Source organism: Camelus bactrianus, chromosome 6 (genome assembly GCF_048773025.1).
Source record: "Camelus bactrianus isolate YW-2024 breed Bactrian camel chromosome 6, ASM4877302v1, whole genome shotgun sequence".
Classification (NCBI taxonomy): domain Eukaryota; kingdom Metazoa; phylum Chordata; class Mammalia; order Artiodactyla; family Camelidae; genus Camelus; species Camelus bactrianus.
In genome coordinates, this window is record NC_133544.1 from 35,744,963 (window position 1) to 35,772,072 (window position 27,110).

Here is a 27,110-nt window from a genome sequence, read left to right on the forward strand (position 1 = left end):
AGAAATTAATATTCAAAATATATAAAGAGCTACAACTCAACATACCCAGAAAACCAAACAACCTAAATAAAAAGTGGGCAAAGAACTTAAATGTAGGTTTCTCCAATGAAGATACGTAAATAACGAGTAAGCACAAGAAGATACTCAACATTAGCCATCAGGAAAATGCAGATCAAAACCACAATGAGCCACATCCATTAGGACAGCTCTTATTCAAACAAAGTAATTGTTGGTGAGCATGTGAAGAAATTGGAACCCTCATGCACTGCTGTTGGGAATGCAAAATGGTGCAGCTGCTGTGGAAAAGAGTTTAGTAGTTCCTCAGTAAGTTGAACAAATAATCACAATATGACTCAGCAATTCCACTCCTAGATACATACCCAAAAGAAATGAACTGAAAACAGGGACATGGGAAAAACCCAAGTGTCCATCAATGGGTTAACAAACTGTTGCATATACATCATTGCAATAATAGCCATAAACATGAATGAAATTCCTATTTGCGCAATATGAATGAAACTCGAAAACACTATGCTATGTGAAATAAGTCAGAAACAAAAGGACAAATAGTGTATGATTTAACTTATATGAAGTATCTAGAATAGGGAAATTCCTAAAGATAGAAAGTAGAATAGAGGTTGCCAAGGGCCAAGGAGAGGAGATAATGGAGAGTTATTGCTTAATGGGCACAGCTTCTGTTTGGGACGATAATAATGCTCTGGAAATAAACTGGTGACAGCTAACCAACATTGTGAATGTACTTACTGCCACTGAATATGGTTAATAAGCTAACATTTGTTACACGTATTTTACAGGAAAAAAAATTGCCACAAGATAATATAGGTGGTGTGATCTTCTCGGAAAGGTCAATTCAGGTGTATAATGTTGACCAAAGATGTTTGAAAAAATACTAGGTCTTTTTTTTCTCCCAGTTTGAGGAATTTTTTAACAGGTTATTTTAAATCATGGTGGGAGATAAATCTAATATATTTTAATTATTAATATTCTTTAACTTATATAATAATCCATATACATTAGAGTTGCTATTTGATTTGTCTTTTCCCTGCACCACAAGAAAATGACTGGAAAGACTGTCACTGAATTTAGAAAGCATAAGGTACTCTAACTCAAAAATATAGATTCTGTGGCAAACATAAAATTCACTCTGGCGCTCCCCGAAGCACCTTGAAGAGATAGGGAATCCTTATCTAGAGAAGCTGAGACTGAGGCCCAAGCACCTGCAGGTGCGCAGGAACTTGCAGCAGACAGCAAGTGGTCTCCACGTGAACTGCCTAGAGTCACAGGTGCGGGTGGCAGTGGAGAGGCCTTTGATGGGGGCAGCTTTAGGGTATTTCAGGGTTAGTGTCGGCAGGGGTTTATTTATTTGATATTGGTGAAAAATTCTCCCCAGCAATACTGGGCAGGACAGTTGCAGCAGCCAGGAGATGACGTATCCAGTAAATGAGCAGAAGCCACACTGTTGAGTTTTGCTTTTTGCTTACTATTTATATTCAGAGAATTTCTGCTCCAAAGAATCACCTTTACTAAGAAAACTGTATCAGTTTTACCTCATGCCCTAACCACAGTTGGCAGAGGTGACTGTTTTAGAATGGAAGCAAGTAGAACACTGTGGGTGGAGGGAAGCTTTCTGAGAAAAAGTGTCTCGCAATGTTTGCATACAAATGATTGTATTCACCAGGAGTCAACTTGGGTATAGCTTTAGAAGCAGCTCAAAAATATGCACATAATAATTTTTTTTAAGATAGTCACATCAGAAATAAGCTGCTGATAAATTGGAGACTGTTTTATAAAGTTTTTCAAATTACAAAATGTCCATTGTGAAAACTTGGAAAATGATAAACTATCAGATGCCTGGCTGCTTTCAGCTCTGACGCCACATTCTGAATGTTAATGTTATGCAGTTTTGGCTCAGAGGGTGGTGGCGGTAGCGCAAAGGGCAGCAGCATCAGCAGAGCGAGAGCAAACAGGAAACCTCAAACAGCATTTCATGTGGTCCCCGCCTCCCTGCTCCCACGCACTCGCCTCAAAGTGCACAGTTCAAGTCAGACCACGGCTCCTGGCTCACAGGCCAGGTAGCGGCCAGGCCAGCTAAGGTTGTGGAGAATGCTTTCTACGTGGACCTACGGGTCTGCCAGAACTCCTGCCAAGGCTCTCTGCAGCCCATGTCCCTCCCAGAGACTCCAGAACACTCCAATTATGTGGAGGACATAACAGACAAATTTTTCTGACTGGACAATAGGCCAAAATTCTTTAAAGATTGAGGTTTGGGGCAGCGCTGCACTGGGTGGTGTATGAAGGAAGTACAACTCCATGTGTTACTCAAGTAAGTAAAACTGATTCAAGATAAGCAATGTCATATTCATAATACAAACTTAGTGAAAGCTCTTCTTAAGAATAAGCAAAGGACATAAAAAGTAGGCTTTCTTAGGGATCTACCTTTATCTAAACTTCTCTCACCGCCCCCTTAGAGGTCTGAGTGTGGGAAGTTCCTGCTCAGACCAACATTCTCACTGGCCTCAGTAGCCTTCCCTACCTGACACTTCTTTTCCTTTGCTCACTTGTTTCCTCTGCTTGGAAAACTTCCTACTTAGCTCTGTTTATGGAAATCTAACCTCATCCTCAACACTATGTGTCCCAGCTTCATCCCCAAAGATGATAGCAGTGACCTCTTCTTTAATTATGAGCACTTATGACACTGCCATCTGGTTCCACCCTCTCTGCTACCAGCACTTGTCTCAAAGTGCACAGTTCAAGTAAGACATCTAGAGTGTACATAACACCAGTCTCGTTGTCTGCAGGTGCACACACATGCACAGGCTTATTCATCCAACAGATGCATATTGTGCCCCATGGTGGTAACTAGGATTGTTCACAAATACTCCGGTTTGTTCCTTTCAGGTCCCCTTGAAGTTAGATGTGACTTGCTTTAGTCAATGAAACAATCCAGACAGAGGAAACACGTAAAAGCAAGTGCCTGTAAGACCCTAGATTTGAATGAGACAGGCATGTTCTGCACCAGGCATTCCAGTGTAGCTTAGCAGAGGGAGGGAGGTGTACCTGACTGAGAAATTACAGGGACCAGGTCAGATAGGGGGCTTTGCAGGGGGATCATATAAATAAGGACTTTTGAGTGAAATGGGAGCCATTGTAGGGGTTTGAACAGAGGATCTGAGGAGAGGCCAGGGAGGCACTCACTGGGCATGGTGGGAAGTAACTGTTAGTGTGAACCTTTCAACCTAACCTTCACTGCTGAAGGATTTTTTTTTTAAGCTTCCCAAGTCATTCTATCTTGCTGGCAGGTTGAGAACCACTGCTTTAGAAAAGCCAGGGAACCAATAAAAGAAGGGAAATCTGCAACCCTTATCTTAAGCCTAATTTTAATTGCTTTCCTAATGGAACCTACAAGTGGCAGTGGACAGCTGAATTTGGATCATCCCCTTCTTCCCCTAACATAGGGCCTGTGGAGGGACATGACGGAGGGAGAACAAAGAGACTTGACAGATCCATCAACCAGTGATGCATTATTGGCTGTTTTAAAACATGAGGATGATTTATGGAGACTAAATTGATTAACTCCATTTTGAATTTTGGAAAAATCTCCTTATTTTCCCCTCCTCCACATTCCCTTTTCTTCTTCTTCCCATGCCAGGGAAAAAAAAAAAAAAAGCCAACTTCATTAAATAACTTCAAGTTAATGTCTAAGAAAAACCACAGATTCTAAGATTTTAAAGTACAATTCTTTTCACATGAAGTATTCAAGTTTTTATACCTGAACAAGTGAGTTTTGAACAAAAGTGTTTGACTTTCAGTCCAAGAAAACTAAAATACCAAGACAGTGCCAACAGATTTACAGCACCAACTATGTGATCTCCAGAAATCACTACTGCATTCTTCCTTTATCTCAAATTATGGAGACTTGCCCTCAAGGAAGTTGCCTTCTGGGAGCCCTGCTCCTCCTGAGATGAAGCCTTTACTGACACTGTGGTCCTGTCAGATGTCAAATCCATCTGGTCATGAAGCGGGCAAACCTCTCTGAAGGTCAGGTTGAATCAGTAGCAGTAGTGACAGGCACTGTGGAGTTGACCTGAGCAAGGACATTTATACATGCATATATATAGACACTTACAACCCTACTGTCATTAAACAGTCCAGCCTGTATATGTTGTGAAAATCAGGACAGAGCACATGACAAACCCTTATGATGTCTAAGGATACAAAATTCAACGCCTTCAGAGTTTTTCTAAAAAAAATATATTTATAGAAGCCCTAAAGCATACTGCAGTCTAGGCACTTACATATTTAAAACAAAACAAAAGGAAAAAACAAGGCAATCATTCTGGTTTCAGAAAGAAAAGGAAAACTAAGGAAGGACACCAAGCAGCTTCCTTTCTATGATAAAGGCACAGTTTCATTGCCCTTTTTAATATTAAAACCTCTATTTTATTAAGGATCACTGCAGCTAAGAGTCTGTCAAAGTACATCAAGAAAAGCAGACAGTTACAATGCCTAATGACAAGCTTAAAAAGTCATTTCCCATGTGCTTCTAATCACAAGAAAATTTTAGTTGTTTTTGTTAGGAATGTTCTGGAGATTTTCAGTCAAAAAAACCCTTTTAGTTTTGTTAATAGGCAGTTAAAAGATCAATGGCTAAAATAATTGAGAATAACTCTTCTAATATGTAAGTTAAACTTTGTTTTCTTCATTAAATAGGACCAGCTGTACACTTAAAACATTATGCTGAGAATTTAAAAGACAACCCCAGAGTGGTTTCAGGATGCTAATATATGGTACACATATAATCTCTCTGGCCTAGAACAGTCAAAAAACTCTTCTAGCAAACCCTTTTTTTAAATACTAGGCAATTTTAGTCACTTGTTACCAAAAGAAATCCAAATAGCAAAATATAATACAAAAGATCTTCAAAAGAGCGCAGCACGGCTACAACCTAGGTTCGATCATCACCTAGAACAAATTAGAGCCTTCATCCACCTTTCACATGGGCTGCACATAAAAGAGTACTATTTTGAGACTTCGGTGGTGTCTCACAGTCACAGACTGAAACGGATCCATACATGTTAACCCTCAATAAAATGTTTTCATTTCAGTTTCAACGTTCAAAAGAATAACTACAAAAAACAAAAAAGACTATAGGACACACTTTAACAAGTGAACAGATACTAGTTACACGTAAGCCAAATAAATCTTTATTTGCCTCAACCTTACTTAGTTCTAAAACTTGATACCTTTGGTTATGATGCCTCATTACTGTTTTCATTGCACATTTTACAATGAATATATATGCTCTTGCAGTTCATAGAACTTCACTTACATCACCAATTCACTGTACTCTAAAATCTTAACTTATGCAAGCCCGTAAAATAAGTCACACTTTCAGACATGAATGGACACAGGACAGAGGTACAACCAATTTTCAGAATGAGCAAAGGGAGTAAGCATCCTGAACACACACATCTATTACGAAGCAGGCAGTACACCAGGGATACTAGCTAGATGGAGAAGCCCTTTTTCAGGCCACTCCCCATGCACAATGTCAACTCTTCAAAGGAGTAAGAAATATCATCTGCAAGAAGACCAATGGGAATGTTCTTGCCAAAGAAGAACAACTTCTGGCTTCTTTATTCCTGGAATGTTTTCATGAAAATAACCATCAATCCAAACTTATTGGCTTTCAGTCATCTTCCTAAAAATCAGGAACAGACAAGTCTAGTTAAAATGCTATCAGATCTTTTTAAGCAAATTATCCAAATTCAACTGAACAAAAATATTCTTAAGGTCTCCTAATAATTTCAAACTTTCCAGGTTTCTAGGTAGAACAAAAACACTGCTTGCAATATCAAACAATCATAGATACACACACATTATGCAATTGCCTGTTTATTTAGTGGCACCAGTTTTGCAAGCTAGAATTAGTTCTACTTGTCATCTCATACAATCTACAACCATTCTACAGGCTGAATGCAGTTTCTTCAATGGACGTGAAAACAAAAAGTACATTCTTTAAAGTTAGAACTGAATTCACATATTTTCTTTGGACCAGGAAATGGTACATTATACAACATATACATTTCTGGAATTTCTTTAAAAGTCTGGATCACATAAATTGCCAACAGTGGGTGAGTTACTGTGTTTTGTTATACTGTGTTTAGGAGGAATATTTCTGCAATTGTATTAGTTTTACATGTATGGATTTAAAAAAATGAATCCAAATATACTGCAACATGCTTTTAACATGTACATGGTTTCTACACTCATAACATTTATACAAATTAAATGAAATAAATCAATTCAAGAGTGAAACCAACCAGTGTTGGGGCATATTACTATAAATAAGATATTTTTTCTGCAGATCAGTTAAGGGCTAACCAGGTAAGACAGTCTGTTTCAAAATTCCCACAAATTGGAATTAAATAACCTGGAACCAAACATCTCAATTTTGACAACAAATGCAGTAAAATAATCAATTTTTTCATGGTAGGTATGCTTAAGAGAAACCTTATTAATCCTGTATATTGGTGGCTGTATGTTAGATCCTATTTTAACATTTTGTGTCAGTAATATCTAATTTCTCAGAAGTTGAAGTGAACTAAACATTTAATGAACTCTAACACCAGGAACCTCAAAATCTTTAAAACCTGAGTGAGAGCTGACAGTTAAATGTGTTGTTTGTATATATTAAATCTACACTATGCTGGTCAGAAATGTTCCATAAACATTTCCATTTTACCTCTTTTCTGCTGAGATTCAAAGTGGCAAACTTAGAAATATCATTATCCAAAACTAGTCCAAATACTAATCACTCTCTTTCTCCAACAAGTTACCAATTTTAAAAAGGATATTTTAATACCAGATTCTCACTGAGGCCCCCACCTACCTCCCTTTCTTTTAAAGAGCGAAACAGTTCCTTAAAACAGATCCATTATTTTGATGTCCTCAATGTATTTTTTATGGGCTTTGCAGGGAGAAAAGGCTGATGCCCTATTATACTGTAGCATGTGATCTTAACCACGGGCCCAGGAACCACTACAATACTGTGAACTTTAGGGAGTTATCTACATTATATGCATCTTCCTGGGTAACAAAGTTTCTAAGATCATTTGGTCTCAAAGGGCCTATAACCCTAAAAGGTTAAGAAGCACTGCTGTAATGAATTTGTGCCATTCATTCCACCTAAGATGACTAGTAATTTTGTTCTGCAGCTACTCAGTCTCTTACACAAATCTAACTGCAGATAGTACCATACAAATGCAAATGTTACTAAATGTCCCTCACTGGATCGATCAGGAGCACTATGTAAAACACTTATGTAAAAGGAAATTCTTAACAATTTTTCTAAGCATTTAATTCAATGAGAAAACTATTATAGAAAACTGGGTTTTGGAACAATGAGAATTGAAGGGTTGGGTTTTGTGGTGAAGAAACATTGCATTTATTTTTCTCAGTTGTTCCTATTTGGAGAAGCAGTCATTTCTATCATTATCTGCCTAGCTGGGAAAAAAATCATCAAAATTATCTGCAGAAGCGAAGATTGGTTCTTGCTGGTTTATGTGCTGCAAGAGTTCTTAATCATATACGCCTAGGCCCATGGAAGACTTCCTATGCTTTTAAATAATTAAAAGTAATCTTCCTCTGTCCTCCTCACTGGCATCTTCCCACCCCTCCATCTCCCAAGTTTTCTTATTTTTGGCCCAGCTTTACATAGTACTAATTGGCTTTGGTGAGGTAATGCACTAAGCTTTCTTGAAAACTCAAAAAAATGGAATTGACCTGTTTTGGTTTGAAAAAAGAAAAGAGAAGCCAAGAGGGTAGTTAGTAGAGAAAATGAAGCAACATTTTCTGCAAGATGAGGGGGAAAAATGCCACTTTGTTGTTATATCAATTTAAACAACCCTTTCCCCCATCTAATAAAAGTTTGTTGTCAACTACATTTTCAATTTTAATATATCCGAGTGTTTCTAACTGGTGCACTCCTACCTGCTGGTAATATAATTAGGAAAACATGAGAGTAGAGGCCACTAACTTAATATATAAAAGAGGTAAAAAAGAAAAAAATCTGTGTTAAAGTGAACAAAAGTGGAATCAAATGCCTCTCATCATCCTTGTGTAGCGTTCTATCAGTAATAAGAGACTATTCTGACCAACAGAAGAGAATTATATATTCATAACATTTAGAAAATGTATCCTTAAATATTTCAAGCATATTCTGAAGTATTGTACGTAAAATTTAAAACAGATACAACCCCAAACTCATGGCACATTACAGAAGGAAATTCAGCAAAATTAGGCTTCTAAAATTTTAAACTATGAAGAAGTATACCTAATGCCTAAAAGAAAAACTCATTAGAAGACTAGATCACTTAATTAAAAAATGGTCATCTCACCGGCAGTATTCGCAAGCAAAAGTATGTGAAGCTCTTAAAGGTCCCTTCAAAGAAAAACCTCAAATGAAAAACATTTATATACTAAAATATTTACATATTTTCTAATACCAAATCCTAACACAGTACTGTACAAATAATCAAAACATTAAGGGCTTAAACCTTTCATTTAAACTTCATGAATTAAAAGCACACACCATGAAATTCAAAATTAAAATAGAACGAAGAAAATCTGTAATGTGTTTCATCAGTTCTTTCACAAAATGAATTTCCAAAGAATTTGTCCAGTAAAGATGGGCAGTAAAATTATTTTTAAAACGTTAAAACACAGTAATCACATGACTAAAATTGGACACTAACACTGGCAATGTGTTTTCAAGAAAATACAGTTTTACTTAAGATAAATATATGTATGTGTGTGTGTGTGTGTGTGTATATATATTTTAATATGCCTTATATATATATATATATATATATATATATACACACATATATTTTAAATGCCTTAACTCAAACTCCAACAGCATTTCCGAGATTGGAGAATTCTAAGAAATCCATTACCTGTTTCTCTGACGTGCTGCTGTCAGCAGGAAGAGTAAAGGCCAGCCGTGCAAGGCAGTCAAGCATACTGAATAGACGTGTGAGCCTATTTAGTCTAATTTGATTACTATGCTAAGCAAAATTTTCTTTTGAATGAGATTTTTAACTTTGAGAAGAAAATAAACAGAAAAAAAGAGTTTTCAAGTGAACAAAGGAACTGCAAATGAGCTTTTTATGGCAGAGACCTGCCTTGTTCCGGAAAGTATCTGGCAGACAGTAGGTGGGCAACAGCTATTTTTTTGGATGAGTGATCCAGTTATAACATTAACATACGTTAGATTATAAATTCTATTCATATGTAAACTCCTTGAGACAAGGACCTATTCATTTCTTTATAGTTCCAAGGTGCTTACCCTAGAACAGTGTTTTGTAGATAATGCAATATATATTGTAGAAAAGGTGAGTTACTAGCTGGACTGGTCAAATAAATCACCAAAAGTACTGCTATTAATTCAGATTATTTGAAGTACATAGTTGATTTATTCTTTAATCCAGATTTCTTAATATTATGTAGTAAAAAAAATTAAGTGGCTGGAGTAGTACACTAATTGCATAGAACTCTAGAAGCAAGTTAATGCATCATAATTAAAAATAAGTTTGAAACAGTTCTAAAGCTGAATAAGAAAAATACTGTTTGGATTTTTAAAAGTTAATGCTAATATTAAGAACTGCTTCTGTTATCTGTAAAAGTATATTCCCTAAGAAAGTGGAAATTAAGAGAGCTTACCTTGCTAAAAGAATAAGAGATCAGTGAAAATTTTAATGTTAGGACAACAAGAATCTGCTATACAAAATGAATTTCCTATTAAAAGCAGCAAAGTGGGTTCATCCTGTTAAAATATTTAAATGGAAGTACATTTTAGTAGTATATTATCATCACAAAAGAACTTTATCCCTCCAAAGAAAATACAACACATCAAAAAATTTTGAGGCATTGCCCTGAGATGCTAATCAGCACACAAAAGAGGGTGGGAGGTCAAGAATTTAAGTGGTACAAAAATGAAGTGCACAACAGTGGTGCTAAAAGTGCCTTTTAAATGTGTGGCTGGTTCCCCACCACCACCATTAGCCCCAGGAATCAAGAATACACACAGACTGCCGTTATAATGTGTACTTCCTCCCTGTGTTTTTGTAATGAAAAATTCTACCTAGTATGGCAATATTGACTCATGTGGAAAAGATTTAGTCTTCTTAGATCACACTTAATATAGTTTTCTCTCACTTTCAAGACTAACTTCTGTACTGATTAATTTTAACAGGAATATTTTAACCTCTTTATAAAGACTTTCAAATTTTAAAAAGTCTCTAAATATGCTATTATGGTTTGAAATACAGCTTTCCAACACATATTTTACTTACTATTAAGATTTTGCATCTTAAAATCCAATTCAAGCTTTTGAAATTTCCAGAACTAAAAACCTCAGTCTACTTAAACAATTAAGGAACTGTAATAGGAATTTAGTTTTCAGTACTAGTATGTCTAGTAATCAGTCTATACTAGAAGCACTGTTATTCATTAAATGTATGTATTCAATAAATTTAGATGCTTGCAAAGTCATAACTTAGAACATTACCATACTTCGCACTCTACCACAGATTTAGACATTAAGCATTTATTGTAAGTTAAGTACGGAATTGGTTCTATAATTCCAACTGTTATGAATTTCTAAATATAAATAGTACTTTTTTTCTTCATGCTGGATTAAGATATAAATTAAATACAATTAAGTTACATTTAATCACCTCACAAATAAGAGGGATAATGAAAAGATTTTGCTGGTTTATGTAACTACCTAAATCTGAAACATGTTTCACATTACTCTTCCCACTACTCCCCTAACTTTACATTAGTTTTAAGGCTATATATACAAATACGTGTATTTCCAAGTTAGGGAAAAAACGAATATAACAAAATTATACTACCTTTTATACACAAAGTTTTGATTTTGTATTCAGTGTTGTATTTAAATCTTACATTTTAATAGTTTTCTAGTGGAGAATCTGCCTACTGAATGATTAAATAACATGGTGATAAATACAACATTCAACCTAAAAAGACAAAAATACAGAAGGGCACAGAACAGTAGTCTTTTCAATGTGACAGGATTTAAAACTTACTTTCACATGCTTAATCAGAGGAATTGAAACCTAAATTAAATTAGGTTTTTTTATATCTACAATTCTTTAAGCTTCTGAAAGTTATTTTTAAAGGCCAACAGCTAAATATATTCAACATGCTATATTTCAAATCACAAATACATCTTAACTACTTGGATTCTAAAGACATGGGCCAATTATAAATCACAGGCAAACACACACACACACACACACACACACACACACACACACACACACACACACACACACACACGACACACACCCCTACCATCGAGTGTTAGACTGTCAAGATTTGACAATTACTTTAATTAAACAGTAGGCAAACTCAAGCTGATACACATCTTAATGAAAAAATAAGCAGCCAGAAAGAAACCCATTTAAAAACAAATTAGGGAACCACAGAGACATAACTCAGTCTTTCTAATGGAAGGGAAACAGTTCTATCTATGCCTTAAGTAACAGTATTTTCCAATTAAGAGACTAACATCTTTCCCCATGAGAAACTTCTCATTTACAGTGGCATGGTGTTTTAAAAGGGCAGGGTAAAGGAGGAATTACACATACATGATTAAATTTCTTGTTTGTTAAATCAAGCTTTATTGATAAAATGGAATTCAGAATATCTTACTAGGAACAGCAGCAGGCCCAGCCAATCATGATAGCAAAAATGTGGCAGTCTCCTACTATCTGTAGGAAGCTGCTGCTTATCAATTGGTAATTAAATGTAAGGACTTGTAAAAGAGGTGCAAAGAATCAAGGCATTTTAGCCCCAAGATTGATATTCTTATGAATATATTGTATTACCTGCAATACTCATGGCAACAAAGAGAGAACAACCTAAAAGACAGTTAAATGAAGGGACCAGCTTTATCAACAATGCCAATCCCACTGCCAATAAAACTAAGATAGTTTTCAATTAACTCCCTGGATGTTCAGCTTTGTAAGAGTTTGGAATAGTTCTCCATAATCACATGCACAGTTGAGCATGTAGCTGACATGGCTGCTGCTCTCCCTGTCCCAACCCCAAGTCCAAACACAACATGACTTGAAAGGGCTATATATCTGTTGCATCACACAACAAGCCAAACATTTCTTGTAACTTTGATAGTGATTTAAAGCAGTTCATAATTAAATATGAGCATTTTGTACAAGGACAATTATACTTTACAAAAAACAAAATCATACAACAAAAATTGCTGGAGTCTGATTTACAACATGAATTATGGTTTGAAATCACGTTTACGTAAGTCTCAAATTTACAAAAAAAAAAAAAAAAATCAGTTCTGGGCTAGCTGTTGTACTGCTGAAGTTCTCTGGTGTAATCACTCTCACCCATGTCATATATGCCTTTCTTTAACGTGGAGGATGGATGTTTAAAAGGTTCAATGAAGTTGAGCTGTACTCTCCTTTGGAGGCGAAGGTAAACTCCATGGCTAGATGAGCAGTTTTACCACATATCATCAGTTGATGTAGAGTCCTTTATAAAAGGAAACAAAGCAAAACAAGCAACTAAATTAAAGCCTAGAGGTACGCTACCTTCCGAGTAAAGCAGAAAGGTAAGGTTTTGTAAAGAGGACCTTTGGAATATAAATGTTTTCTAAAGTATGTAAGTATGTGTACATGTGTATATGAAATATCAATATTTAATCTGTTCAAAGAATTGTTAAACCCTTTGTTTTACTTTGGAATAAAATATCTGAAATATGATTTTATCATGAGGTTGACCAAATGTATTTCTAAGCCAATAAAACCACTAAAAAGAATTTTTTTCTCTTCAATAAACCCAATTTATTTTTAGAGCACTACCTTTATAAACTTTTATTGCATAGAAGACATTAAGACCTCAAGTAATAAGAGATTTGAGGAGGCTTCATAAGGCAATATATAAAATACTTCAGAGCTGGGCCCAAATGATTTTAAGTTATCACTTTTCTGTAATCACCATACTACAACAGAATTTTAAAAGAAAACTTAACTGGAGAATATGGCATTCTAAATGTCTTTATATAAACAGAATTCTCTACTTTAAGTATACAGGGTTCTTGACAAAGGTATTTCCAACCATAAAAACTATTTAGTGGAGATGGGCATTCTAAAGTTCTGTTGCAGCTGCTTAAAAAACTCAGAATAATTCAAAATTCTGAGCAGAGATATTACCAACTTCAAAAAAGAAATTTAGTGGAGGAAAACTTCTGAAGTTGACTGCTTGTAGAGGCTTGAAAAAAAAAAAAAAACCAGAACAATTCAAAGGGACTTTCTTCTTTTTTGAGAGAGATGGCCACTCACCATGATTATGTCCTCAATCACTAGAACTGTGGTGCAGGCAGAGTTCAGAGCAATCAATCAGGGGTGTGTGTAAGAGAATGGGTGCACTGAACAGCTCTGCAAAAACAGGTAGGAAGGATATGCATTTAGAGTGGAGGGGAAGGAAAAGCACAAGGAGCTAAAATGCTACTTACTGTGTCATCGTTTTTGTAAGGATTCAGTCTATTGTAAACGGCTTCAATTACATTCCGCCTAAATTTAGAAAAAAATGCAGAAAGTTAATTCTTCAGAGCACAAAACTGCTTAATAACTCATAGCTAGGTGTTCATTAAAATGTCAAAGATAATCATACACTTAGTTTAGTTTTATTTCTTACTGTCAATAAGTGAGCCTTACTTTAAGATATTTGGGCCCCAATGTTAAAGCAGAGGTAAATATACTCAAAAATGTAACATTCTATTAATGCAATTAATAGAAGACTAAAAGTCATGGCTTAAAAGAAAATCAGTCTGTATGGTCTACTTCTATTCAAACTGGCACTAAGTGGTTGAGTCAGAACCGACGATGCAGTTCTTAGGATATGCTAATATATTCTAGTTAAGAGCTTAATGTTAGTTTTGAAGTAGAAATAACTTCAACATTTGTTGTAGTAAAATAATTTAGATATATTTTACATTTAAATTTCTGCTTTTTGTAATGCCCCTTTAAAAAAGCTCTATTAAAACTGAAATTTCAAATATGACATTTCCCTGGCATGTCTAGGAATTAGTTTTTGAAACACATTTTATTAAAAATAAAGAATCTGTAGTGGTATTTTTAAGTTATAGCCTTCCTACTTCTAAAATTGATTTAAAACAATTTTATAGACAATCATTTCACAGAAGGTCATACTAAAGAAATAATTTCCAAAAAATAAAAGCTTCAAACAAGAATTTTTACAATTACTATTTAGTGAAATGATTATAAAGAATATGACTACACTTACAGAACACAGTGGAAAATCAAGGAAATTAGTCAATATATCTTTGTCAGTCAATTACATGGATATCTAAGGTAAAAATGCTTTATGTCTTAAATTATAAAGTTGTTTAAAGTCTCCACTTGGTTTATAAAGAGATAAGCTTAATATTTAACACAGATGACTCCAGTTCTATGAACTAAAGTGCAAAGAGAAAAAAAGTAAGAAATGCATCCTTCTGCCTTCCCTCACACCAAAGCCCAATCAACCAGCAATCAACAACCAAAAACACTGGGAAAATCAGAGATGTAAGAAATGGCCTAGATGTTGGAAGAGAAAAATGCTTATCCCTGGGATGTTAGGTATCCAGGGACTGACAAAACCAGATGATAATAGTCGGAATAATAATGACACTTAGAATTTTGTAGTATTATATAGTTTAGTTTAAAAAATTCTTTCACTGTATTGTCTCATTTATGCTACATGAGGAAATCAGTGTAACCCAATCATCCTCTAAAGATAGCCTTCAGTGTAATTAGTTACAATGACATTCTTATACCTGGTCTAAGAAGCACCATATACCATTAATACTGAAAAGCACTGAATCACAGGTTAATTTTAAAGACACAGATAAACACACCACTTTAGAATTAGATAAATACACATCTGATCAATGGACACCTAACATTTTCATGTACTGAGATAAATGGTTAAGAGTATGCAGAATGTAACTTACTTGCTTGCCAGTTCACCCCCTGGTGGGAGGCTGGGGATGTTCTCACTCGCTAATGTGCGCATCACATGGACTAAGTCAGGGACGCCTTCCCCCTGCTTCTTTATGATTTCTGGGAATCAGAAGTACTTTTTTTGTAAGTGTTATCCAGTTTAATAATAACACAAAAAAACTGAAATAAAGATAACTTAGGTTTTTAAAGATGGCATTTACCAATCTGAGATTTTCTAAACTAGTAAAAGAAAAAAAAAATCAAGATGACCTTTGAAAATTTATAACAAAGGGATGTATAAAATGACACAAAAGATGACATACTTTCCAGATTAACTTCAAAGAATAAAAATAAGATAAAAATGTGAAAAAAATTTCACGTTAAAAATTAATGTATTACATAATAAGGGGTATGTGTGAACAAATGAGAATATTCTTCTTAAGATGCCAACTAATTACTTCTGAGGAGATTCTCTCCTCTTTTTAGACTGGAAACATGTTTCCTGAACTTTGAGCTGAAAACACAGTGCACCTATTTTTTTTTAAAAAAATAAGCAATTTCAAGATGTGAAACAATAAAAAAAAACATTCAAGTATGGGGGATTTACTGATTATATCCTAACCCAAATCATATTTACATATGTTTATATTTGCAAAATAATACTTAAGTAGCATGTGCAGAACAGGTCATGTACCTGAACATCATTCTCAGCTCTCTCAGTTTAATTTTTGTCTAAAGTATCTTTAAGCAATAAATAGGTATATACCATTTCCTTAGTTGATTATTTAAACAAAGCCTACAGAATGGAAAATGTCTAAATTTCATGACAAATTTTTTAAAAAGAAAAATATCTGATAAACCATACAACTACAACCATACAACTGCATTTAGAATTGTTAATTTCAAAACATCCAGTTATTAAATGGGTAGAGTGCTATGATTTACGGTGTTGCTATGCAGATGTATATTGTTATTCATACCACAGAATACCAACAATTATGCACAAACAACTTAAAGAGCTCTCAAACTATTCACTTTAAGTATAAGAAGTCTTTATCTGAGTTTTAGCATATTTATTCTAAATGCAAGATCATGCCAAAGGTATTTGTAAGTTACATGTTCAAGTTTTGTTCAATTTTTGTTTAAACTGGGGATCATTCTAGTTCTCAATTTGTAAATACCTTTGAAAATAACAATGCATATAAAGATATTTCATCCTCTGATCAAGTTTCAAAATATTAATTCATCATTAAAGCCATATATTAAAAGACAGACAGTGCTACCCATATCTCTTTAAATGGCTTAAGTTGTCCTTTTAGGATTAAAGCCAAATTTTACCATCTCTTATTTTTTGCCTTTTTTTTTTTTTAAACCAGTCTTAAATCTGAACAAAAAGCAAGGATCTCAGATTTGGTTTGCCAAGTTCCTTTATTGTATAATCTTTAACATCTAGTATATTTATTCTACATATGATTCTAATGCTGGAAATCTGCTGTACAAAAATAAAGGGATTTGATATTTACCTAAACTGCACAATTTCACAATCTAAAGCTGTAATACACTTAACATACAGTCTCTGCTAAGCCAATACAATTATTGGATAGATAACTAGATACAACAGAAATGAACACTGATGATAAATTCAATCAATGAGGTTTCAGGTCTAAAAACATTACCTTGAATTATCTATATTTGATGTATCTTACATCTCCTTTGTTAAAATATAAAAATTAGGATATTTTAATTGTGAAGAAAATTACAAGAAGACAAATTCTTTAAAAAAATAATATAAGGCTTTTAAAACAGTTAATATCTTATTCCACATGGGACAATACATTTAAACTATCTAACCACTAATACTAGACTAGCCTTGCTTCTTTCTGCTTTTTGAAAAAGAAAAAAATTTTAAGAAACAGTCCTTTAATTGCTCTTGGACTAATTACATTTTAATTAGAATTGCAAAAAGACTGAATGCTTTTATTAAAGAATATATATTTATAGATCTATGTTTCACATACTCATATATAAACATATTCTGCTATGCCCCATCCCCTCCACCAAGTCTGAGGAATTCTATCAGTTATCTCCAAATTAGCAACTTTAAAGCTTGGGCAGTCAGTAGCAAATAAAAATACATATACATAGGTATGCTCTTAAAGTGACTTAGAAGGACCAAAACCTTAAGTGGTATGGTTTAAATTATGAGTTGAATCTTTTCACAACCCTAGAGAGGCAAGTATTTAGAAGATCACAGGAGGAAAGCTGAAAACTCTTTGTCCTTTTCTGTGGTGTGGACAGAGAAGTCAAAAGTATTCAAAGCAAATAAGATGAGGTTTAGTAGGTCACAGCAATTTAGTGAAGGCTTATATTTAAAGAAGGAAAAAAAAAAAAGAAAAAGGTATTTGGTGCCTGTTTTGGAAGCTGAATGCAGTATTTATCACTTTTTAAGACGTATTAACAACTTCTACAATGCAAGTAGTTACATTCTTTCTATGTTTTTAAATTTAGTAGTGGTTTTAATTGATGTAATATTTATTCTCTAGTTGCAGTCTCATCAAATCTACCTCCGTATACTGTATTTATGACATAATTCTAATTAAACGGTACAAGTATAACAACACTTCAACATATCAAAAATACTAAGTACTAATGAAAACTCTGTGCAGGTGGCAATTCTTGCTTGATAATAAGCAATATAAAACTTAATATTGTAACATAAAATTATGTATGCTAATAAGCAATTATTTAAAATTGCATAAAAAACTTAAGAGTGCCCACTAAAAGTAGCAATTCATTTATAAATTCTGACCCAATTTCATAGTAAATAAAACTATTTATTTCTTTAAATCAGTAAGAAAACATGTACACCCAAGTTAATTAAAAATGCCAATAAATTAAGTATCAACATATCCCAATACACAGTCTTCTTAAGGTTTCATATTTTTTCCACTAACCAGCAGCTTGAACCGATGTGATATGACTTGGCAGCATTCTAAATATTTTATCTTACTGTATTATATATAAATAACTTATACTGAAATGAATCACTTTAAATAAAAATTTTCCAAGATCCTTGGTAATAGGAAACAAACTCATTGAATAGTATGTCCAGTGAATGAAATTCTAAATAGTACATACACATACTAGATATATCATTATCAAGCAGGGGAGAGAAAAACAAAATAGCCACTCTAGACAGTACTGAAAATCAAAACCAATCATGATTCTAATATCAGACTAATTATAACTGATATCAAACAGTAAAAAGGGTGAAAACAAAATTAAAGTGCACATTAATTTTAATAAAATGCCGGCACAGCAGGATATAATAGTGTGTAGGTCAATGCTTACATGCTGTTAGAGGTCTTTAACGTGCAAAGTAATGACATTAGGAGCCCAAAATGTATTTTAACACTATCATAGGCATGTCAAGTTTTTCTGCTTAAAGAAACTGCATAATCTACATGCTTACTGCATATATGCAGTAAACTGGAATTCTCTGAGACAATATTTATATCCAGTAGTACCTGCATCAAAAATCATCTAAACTTTTTCAAATAAAGGCATTACACTTGAGAGTACAAACACCTTTCTAACTGTCTCAAAGTAATCTGCAGAATTATAACAAACACACTTCTGGAATTTCCAACTTATTTCTTGACTTTATTCAGCATTTACATTTCTGCCAGGTAGAGACCTAGTATGTCTTCTATTCAGGTTTATGTTGTCTAGGTGAGGCAGTTTATGGCTTAGGCAAGAATTTCTGAAACAGTTTAAAATAAATTTTTAAAAGCTGTGGCACATGAAAGTTGTTATTAACCAGACTATGATCTTTAAGCTGTTTTTAAAAAGTCCCCAAATATCTTAAGTTCATACACACAGCTTTATATAAAAAGATGGTACAAATTACCACCATCATAAATAATCTGTTTATAATTAATTAAAACCACAAATAAGACTCTCCTGGCATAAAATTATTCATACCAGTGAATTCATCAAGAATTTGAAAGCACACAAACACTTTAGCCTTTTTAAACAAAAGTATCCTGAACAGAATGTATTGGGCCATACTAGTTGTTACTTCTAATATAACTGTGATAAGACAACAAAATACCTAAACAGCTACTACAGAAATGCCCTTTTCCACTTTTGCACACTAAACACTAAATGTCAAAGGCATGTATGTAAAGACCTAAAAGCTAAAATGTTAAAATTTGATTGTGTTGAGGTTTTTCTTTAATAAAGCTACTTATTTTTTGTTAAATGATCCACCTTCTACTCTGCTTTCCAGGTACTTGTCCAACTCTGCCTCCTTCTTCACTGCTTCTGGAGATACTTTGGGTGCATTTGGAAAACAGATCAATATCACACTCATGTTGTCTCGACTTCCCTGGGAAGAAAAAAGTTTGAGAAAGTATTTTGTTTTCGTTTGGCTCTTCAAAGTCTTGAGTACCTTTATACCCAAGCAAATTATACTTGTTCTAGTAAAAATATACATTGTTTTTAAGGAGAAGAAAAATGCATATATAGAGGGGCATCCTCCCATACATATATAGTATATATACTGTACAGTATAACCAACACTCCAAAAGACGGGAGAGAAACACTATAGGTTAAAATTATACTACAACAATTATTTTTCTTAAATTCTATAAGACAGAAATATTTCTGAACATTTCCTGGTGGCCTACTTAACCTGAAGTGATAACTAACACAAATATACATACATACATACATACATACATACATACATACATTCATTCAGTTCAATAAGATAGAAAATTTTAGTAGTATTCCTCACAACATGATTTGACCTGTATTTACATGTATACTTGACAAATTTACACTTAAATTGTGGGGCTAATTAATTTGCTTCATAGTAAGTAGAAATATGGAATTAAAAATAAAACTTCATATGTAAAGTTTATAAACCAGCTTTTAACTTTCACAACTTAAAAAAATGGCTTAACTTTTAGGAAGTACATTTATTTTTAAAGACACCTAGGTATTCAAAATGCTGTAATTAAAGTACTTGACTCAATTTTGGCCTCCCCATAAATCAGACTTCCTATTAGTAATTGGAATTAACTTTTACATTTTAAGTATTTAATTCCCCTAAATGGGAAAACTAACATCATACAATTTGTTTAGGCAAACAAAGAATTTAATATTAAAAAGAATATTGGGTGAAAACTGTATAAAAATGTGCCAAATGATAAGGTAGTGAATAATTTTTTAAATAAAGCATAATGCAGAAGAGATAAGGTAGATTCTGAGTCATAATTTACTAATATCTGAATCTGACAATTCTCTCAAGAAAACAGATTTTAATTTAGTTAACAAATGTTTAATTCTCAAGTGCTACAGAATAAACCTAACAAATGAATGCTACTTTGTCCCTTTTTAATACTAAAAGGTACAAAGAACACATACATCTTTGGTCCCCTACAAATTCAGAAATTAACAGTGTGCACTATCAAACTGTTGCTCTATCGATTTTTTTTAACATGTACGTTGGATATTACATAAACTTGATTTGTGTTGGATGTTACATAAACCTGATTTCTAAGTACAGATTTTAAGATTTTCAGTACAGCTGGCAGTTTGCATATAAAACTACAAAGAATATTATGCTGACTTTCTATTTGTGTCAAAATAAACTAAAATATATAGCCTTAGAAGAGTTTTATAAACAAAAAAACTCCAAAGAATTAGTTAATGAACATGACTGACAAAATAGAACAGTGTGGTAGAAAGAAGACTGAACCTAAGTCAAGGGCCTGGTTTCTAGTCTTAGTGCCGCAACTGAAGAAGTACATTGTGTAACATTTTTAAATTCTCTAGAGAAGGAAGCAGCAGGTATCCAGTACACAGTTTGCTAAACTAGGCACTTTATATGTATACATTAGCTTATTAATTTAATCCCTCAACAGTCCTATGAGTTAGATACTACTTCTTCCATTCAACAGCTGAGAGAGGCTGAACAATTTGTTCAAGACTGTACAGTCCAAAAATAATCGAGGTAGGATTTGATTCCAGGTCTGACTCTTAAGTCCATAGAGCCTTCTCCTGTTCATCTATATGTATGATCCCATTTGATCATCCCCAACAACCCCATGAGACAGGGTAATAATCTCTCTCCTTTTTTTTTTTTCCAATTAAAGAAACCGATTTTCCAGACAGTTTAAATCTTACCTGAAGTCATACAGAGTCTCATACCAAGTTCTTCTGACTCCATGTCCAAGGCTATTTCTAGTAAATCACACCACATGATCACTAAATTCTCTCTGTTGGTGCTACAAATTCATTAGACCATAGTCTCAAAGTACTTCCGTAAATGTACTGAGATAGCACATGGTAAAAAAATTAAAATTCTAAAGTACATTTCACATACAGACACAGAGGCCTAAGCCTCCCTATTCCCTTTAAAACATGCACTTTGATAAAATTTGTTACCTTTGATAATATTCCACAATATTAAAAAACTCAAGTAGTCATGGTTACTAAATGATTAAACATTCAGATTATAGCTCTTACATATTTGGCAACTGGGTAATTTATTTCTAAGAAGTCTTCCTATATTATTTTCATAATTGGTGAACAGTATTCTGCAATTGTACCAAAAACTTCTAAGAACTATAGATTCTAAGATGATTAGTATATACTAGAGTAGTAATTAAGATGATTTAAATTATTTTATCTTAAAAAAAAAAGTCTAGCTACCTTATACAAACAGGTGTCGACTACTTCATTGCAAACTTTCTCAAGGTCATCAGTGACTTCAAGTCTGGATCTTACAAAATCACAGAGCTCTTCATTTCCCATAACATCCCAAATACCATCACATGCAAGGATAATGAACTGGTCATCTTCTTCAGATCTTTCAATATCATGGACTTCAGGCTCTGGTGAGACAAGCTGCTCTGTAGGACCTTTTCCATGGACACATTTGTAATCAAAGTCCCCAAGGGCCCTTGATACAGCCAGAGAGCCATTCACACGCTGAATCATTACAGAACCACCTGCATTCTGAATTCGTTCTTTTTCCAGAGGATTACTTGGTTTGTGATCTTGTGTGAAGAAGTGAACCTTCCTGTTCCTACAAAGTAAACCTCTCGAGTCTCCACAGTTAATGAAATAAGTATGTTGAGGAGAAATTAAGACACCCACAGCTGTTGACCCACTTCTGTCAGCACCGTGTTTCTTCTCTGACATCACTCTCATGTGTTCATCAATCTCCAGAAAACCTGTTCTGATTCCATTCTTTACATTTTCCACAGAAGGTGCTCCTGCAGACCCTTTAAAATCCTGGTTATTGGTGATGTGATCTAACAAATGCTCACAGCAGTATTTGGCAACCTGAGAACCAGCGTGCCCATCATACACGGCGAAGAACGACCATGTTTCAAGTCCACTTGGCAAGCCAATCACAGCTGTATGTGCGTCCTCCATCTCAACTCGCCAGCCTTGCATGCTGCTTAGCCCGTATCGCAGCCCATTGCCCTGCCCTTGGGCGTTATGTTTTTCCATCTTTGGTTTGTCTAAAAATGCTCCCATTATGTCTTGATCCTCTAGGTCTGCAAAGGAAGAGAAACAGAAGAGTTAATAACTATCTTATAAACAAAATACATATCCAACAACCTTTTTAAGAGTGAAGGAAATACAAAGAAAGCTTTAAATTGGAATTTATATTGCTGACTTAGAACCTGATGATTAACAAGGAAGAATTAGGGGAAAGGCTGATCAGGCACAGCTCAGAACTGACAACAAGCAGAGAGAACTAAAGCATCATGATAAAAGTAGCTGACCTGATATTTCCCCAAGAAACAACCACCTGAGGTAGAAAAATGACTTGGCAGTGGCCATCAGCTTACATGAACCAAGTCAAATGGTTAATGATGCACTGAACATGTGAATCTCTTGAGAAATCTCAGAACTAAGTTGTATACGTATTAGTCAAGAAAAGCCAAATGAATTCACAGGACATACATACCAAAAGCCTACTAATTCAAACATCTCAGTTGAACGTTCAGGATTTTCCAAAGTTTGATTCCAAATATCTAGTTTTATTCCTACTACATGAACCCTCTGAAAAAGTAAAACTCTATTCACAATGATCCAAATTTGTATGTTCCTTCCTTTAAGACTTTGCTCATGTCAGTCTCCTTAACTGGAATCCCTTGCCATTCCTCCCTACTTATAGAAATAAGTATACCCATACTTTAAAGTCTAGCTCAAATTCTACCTTTTACATAGATTTTTCAGTCTTTGATAAAGCCAATAAATTATTAAATTACTGTAAATGGTCCAGCCCCAATTTGTTGCAAGTTGCAAAGCAAGTTTACACACATTTACATGTAACACAATTCAGTGTAACCTAATCTAGTGGTACTAACATGTATCATTATTATGGTACTCTATGACCATTAGGTATAAACAGTAAAGGAGAGCAAAAGGTCTAGGATAGCACTGTGGACAAGCCTGAAAGCTTAGCCAATCTAATCCTTTCCCAATAATCAAAAGCTTAAACCCCTGGTCTGGAATGGGGTTTAAGGCAGGAAGACAGTTGGTCAGGATTTAGGTTGGCCTTTACTTGAGTAATAGCCTAGGAATGTAGAGACTTGGACTCCAAGTCATCAAGTGAGTCACAAATGAACTCAAAGAAATCTGAAAGAATAATAGAATGAGATTTAACGGAGGTGAAGGAGAGATGGGGAGGCGTGAGGGAAAAGTTCCTAGGTGAATCAGGATGCACTTAGGAGACTAGGAGATTGATGATGTCAGTGATACTAAGCTCTGAGAAGAAGCTGGGAGAGAAAGAGGAAGAAGGAAAAACAATTTAGGAAGAAAACAGTTTCCAAGCAACCTCTCCCCACCACCTTCTTTACCCTACTAGAGCCAGACTAATACACAGCAGAGAACTCTGGCCGACTGGTGTAATAAAATGATATCCTGCCTACTTGTCTGCTTCCTATTACAATTCCACTAATGGAGGGTAAATAATGAAAACTAGCCATTATTCATTCCTTATGGTGGTACTCATCAGATTACCTTTCTGACACCAAGTTGATACACAATATGGCAAAGGTAAGTGTTTTAATTGGACAAAAGATACAATACTAATGATACCTTAATGCAGACAATATTTAAGATGAATTCTAAATCATTCTGATATGTTTTACAAGCATTACGTCAATTCATTCCCAACAACACTCTAAAGTGGGTAATTGTATTACCTCCAATTTATAAATGAACTTTAGTGAGACTAAAGAACTTGGCCAATGCCAATTAATAGATAAATTTAGGGGAATCAGGGCTCTGATTCAAGCCTGCCTGACTCTAAAGCACCATTTACTACTAAGGTAATGGTCTTAACCATGGCTGTACAAAAGAATTATCTGTGGGCCTTTCGAGAAAATAAGACTAAAAAATCAGAATTTCCAGAATGCCTGGGTTGGAACATAGACATTAGTGCATCTGTGGTAAAGATTAGATGGAATGCCTAGATAGGTAGGTAGGTAGAAGATGATTGAGCCATGGTGAGGTCAAGTCATCTGCTGAAGGTCAACAGCAAGCTGCCTCATCTCTGTATCTCAATTTCTTTAGCTAGGCTAAAGGGCAAGTGGGAGGAATCACAGTCAGTCCTTCGTATCTTCGGGTTTTGCATCCATGGATATGGAGGGCTGACTATAGTCCCTGTACTATGCTATGTTATAGAAGGGACTTAAACAGCCACTTTAGCATTTTAGTATCCATGGGGGCTCTGGGAACCAATCCCTGCCGATCCCAAGGGACAAATGTATACTTAAGGTACTTAATACTACTAATCCAGCATTCTTTATCTGTACAATGGCCACATTAATACTTACCTCTGAACGTTGCTGCAAGGTTTAAATGAGGTAATGACTGCAAAGTAGTCACACAGTATATGGCAAATGAGGCACTCAGCAAATGGAAACTATTTAATTATTACTACATTCCCACATACACAGCCACGTCTAGATTCTGATACTATGTAACAGGAATCTTTCTCTTTTATAGGAAAGTCCAGTAGTATTTTCCAGATATACATATGAAACTACCAAATAAGTAATTATTTGAAGATACATAGGTTATGCTTTCTAAAAACAAAACCTAAACTTTTGAAAAAATATATTATAAATATAAAAATGTAACAAGCCAAGTCAATCATCTGATAAATTTTAGGTTCAGCTCCACAGCAAATGCAAACATATGACAAGGGCAAGTTAATAATTTTGTAGTTGGACTTTCACATACTGAAAATAGGCAATTCAGAAATCTTACTTCCTGGGATTCTGAGTAATTTGTAGAATCCTGGTGAAGCACCCAACTATAGCTACATAAATACAGCAGATAGTTATGTAGCTATAATACTTACCAGAAATTCTTTACTTATAAATACCATGTTTGCATAGTCATTTTCCACAAGTGGACTACTACACAGTATTTTATGTAGTCAAATTATTAAATTGGCATATGTCTATAAATAATAAATCCCAAGGGGATTCAATTTGTCCATGAAAGTTTAAGTTAGTTTCTGAGAGAAATTCTGGTTCTCACCTAGACTTAAATTTATTCTGAGCACATGCCAGGTTCTCATCACAACACTAGCATTATCAGCTGATCTGAACTTTTCAATAAAGTTGACTATGACAGTAATAAGACTGAATTCATCTGTGATATAATCAGAAAATTTGGTGACCATTTTTGCCTTTTAAAACAAAACAAACTCCCAAGTTAAAAAATTCTAAAGCTGGTCAGGAAGTATTCATTAAAGTTCAGCCACTGCCTTTTATTAAGCAAAACTGATCTCAAATCATAGCAAAGAGTCTTGGACTTGGTCATTTGCTTTAATCTGCTCAGAATTATCCAAATTTAAAAAGCTCTATATATTCCACTGTTAAGATCCCTAAGCAATATAGTAACCCTGAAACAAGAGTTAATAAACTGACAATTTTGGCAGAGTCCTTTAGTAAAAAACTGAAGACTAAAAACCTATTTTTTTTTCCTATTTACCTATGGACACAGTCTAACATAGAACCCTTCGATGCTCCATTAACAGAGAACAAAATAGACATACGTAAACAATATGGAAAAAATTATATTCTCCAAGTAATTGACATCAGAATTCTTCTTAGGGAAAACCCTACTTTTTCTGAGAAGCACCATTTTGATCAGATATGTGAGGTGGGTAAGGATCAAAAGATATAACCACATAACAAAATATCACTGCTAAACAGGCATCTGAAGGAGGGCAGATGCTGGAACTTAAGGACCTTAGATGAGCACTGAGATAAGTCTGATTATAAAAATTGCGAAGGAAAATCTAGACTAGGTCTGCAAAAGAAATAAGAAATCTAAGGTTGGGGGAGGTCCAGAGGGAAAAAATTATATACCAAGAGAGCCCAGAAGCTTCCTGAGGGAAGACACAAGAAATGGAACACCAGCTAGCAGCACTGGTAGCAGTGTATAACATGGCAACATTGAAGTCATTTGCAGTGAGGAGTGGGATGTAAACTCTCTACTGCTACCAGATCTTGGGTATACTCTACGTTGCCCACTATGCTTATATATGAACGGACTTCGATAAATGGTCAGCTGACCTCTGGAACGCACATCTACTAAACAACAGATTACTAAGCAAAATATTGCACAGCTGGAGTTCAGTGAAGAAACACAAAGTCTTTGTGGCCTTATTTGTCTGCAAAGGATAATTTAGGCCACACAAACTACTTTTAACTTCCCTATGAATATGATAATTCAAAAACTACATTTTGTAATCCAAGGCAGCCACCTCAAAGTTATCTCTGCTAATGACAGGTAAGTCCATGAATAAAACTTTACAGCAATTTGAGAGGAAATAAAAAAGGCCAATCTTGGATAATTTTTCTCCCATTTGGAGCCTGAAATTTCTTACCAATCATTACTTTAAAAAACGATTACACATTTATTTTTACAAATTTGATTTTGTATAACTTATAGGTTGTATAATTAATCAGAGCTAAA

At 34.4% G+C, this 27,110-nt stretch overlaps 1 protein-coding gene across 2 annotated transcripts in view; it reads right to left on the bottom strand.

Moving 5' to 3' along the window:
- Window positions 1-5,209: 5,209 nt before the first annotated feature.
- PPM1A (protein phosphatase, Mg2+/Mn2+ dependent 1A) overlaps window positions 5,210-27,110 on the bottom strand; it is a 45,677-nt gene continuing 23,776 nt past the window's right edge. For both annotated transcript variants that reach the window (XM_074365444.1, XM_010962227.3), the window contains exons 2-6: window positions 21,807-22,660; window positions 19,356-19,473; window positions 15,095-15,203; window positions 13,595-13,652; window positions 5,210-12,612 (exon numbers count right to left, since the gene is read on the bottom strand). In XM_074365444.1, the coding sequence (XP_074221545.1) occupies window positions 12,583-12,612; window positions 13,595-13,652; window positions 15,095-15,203; window positions 19,356-19,473; window positions 21,807-22,640 (1,149 nt within the window). In that variant the 5' untranslated portion in view covers window positions 22,641-22,660 and the 3' untranslated portion in view covers window positions 5,210-12,582. The remainder of the gene's footprint in view (window positions 12,613-13,594; window positions 13,653-15,094; window positions 15,204-19,355; window positions 19,474-21,806; window positions 22,661-27,110) is intronic.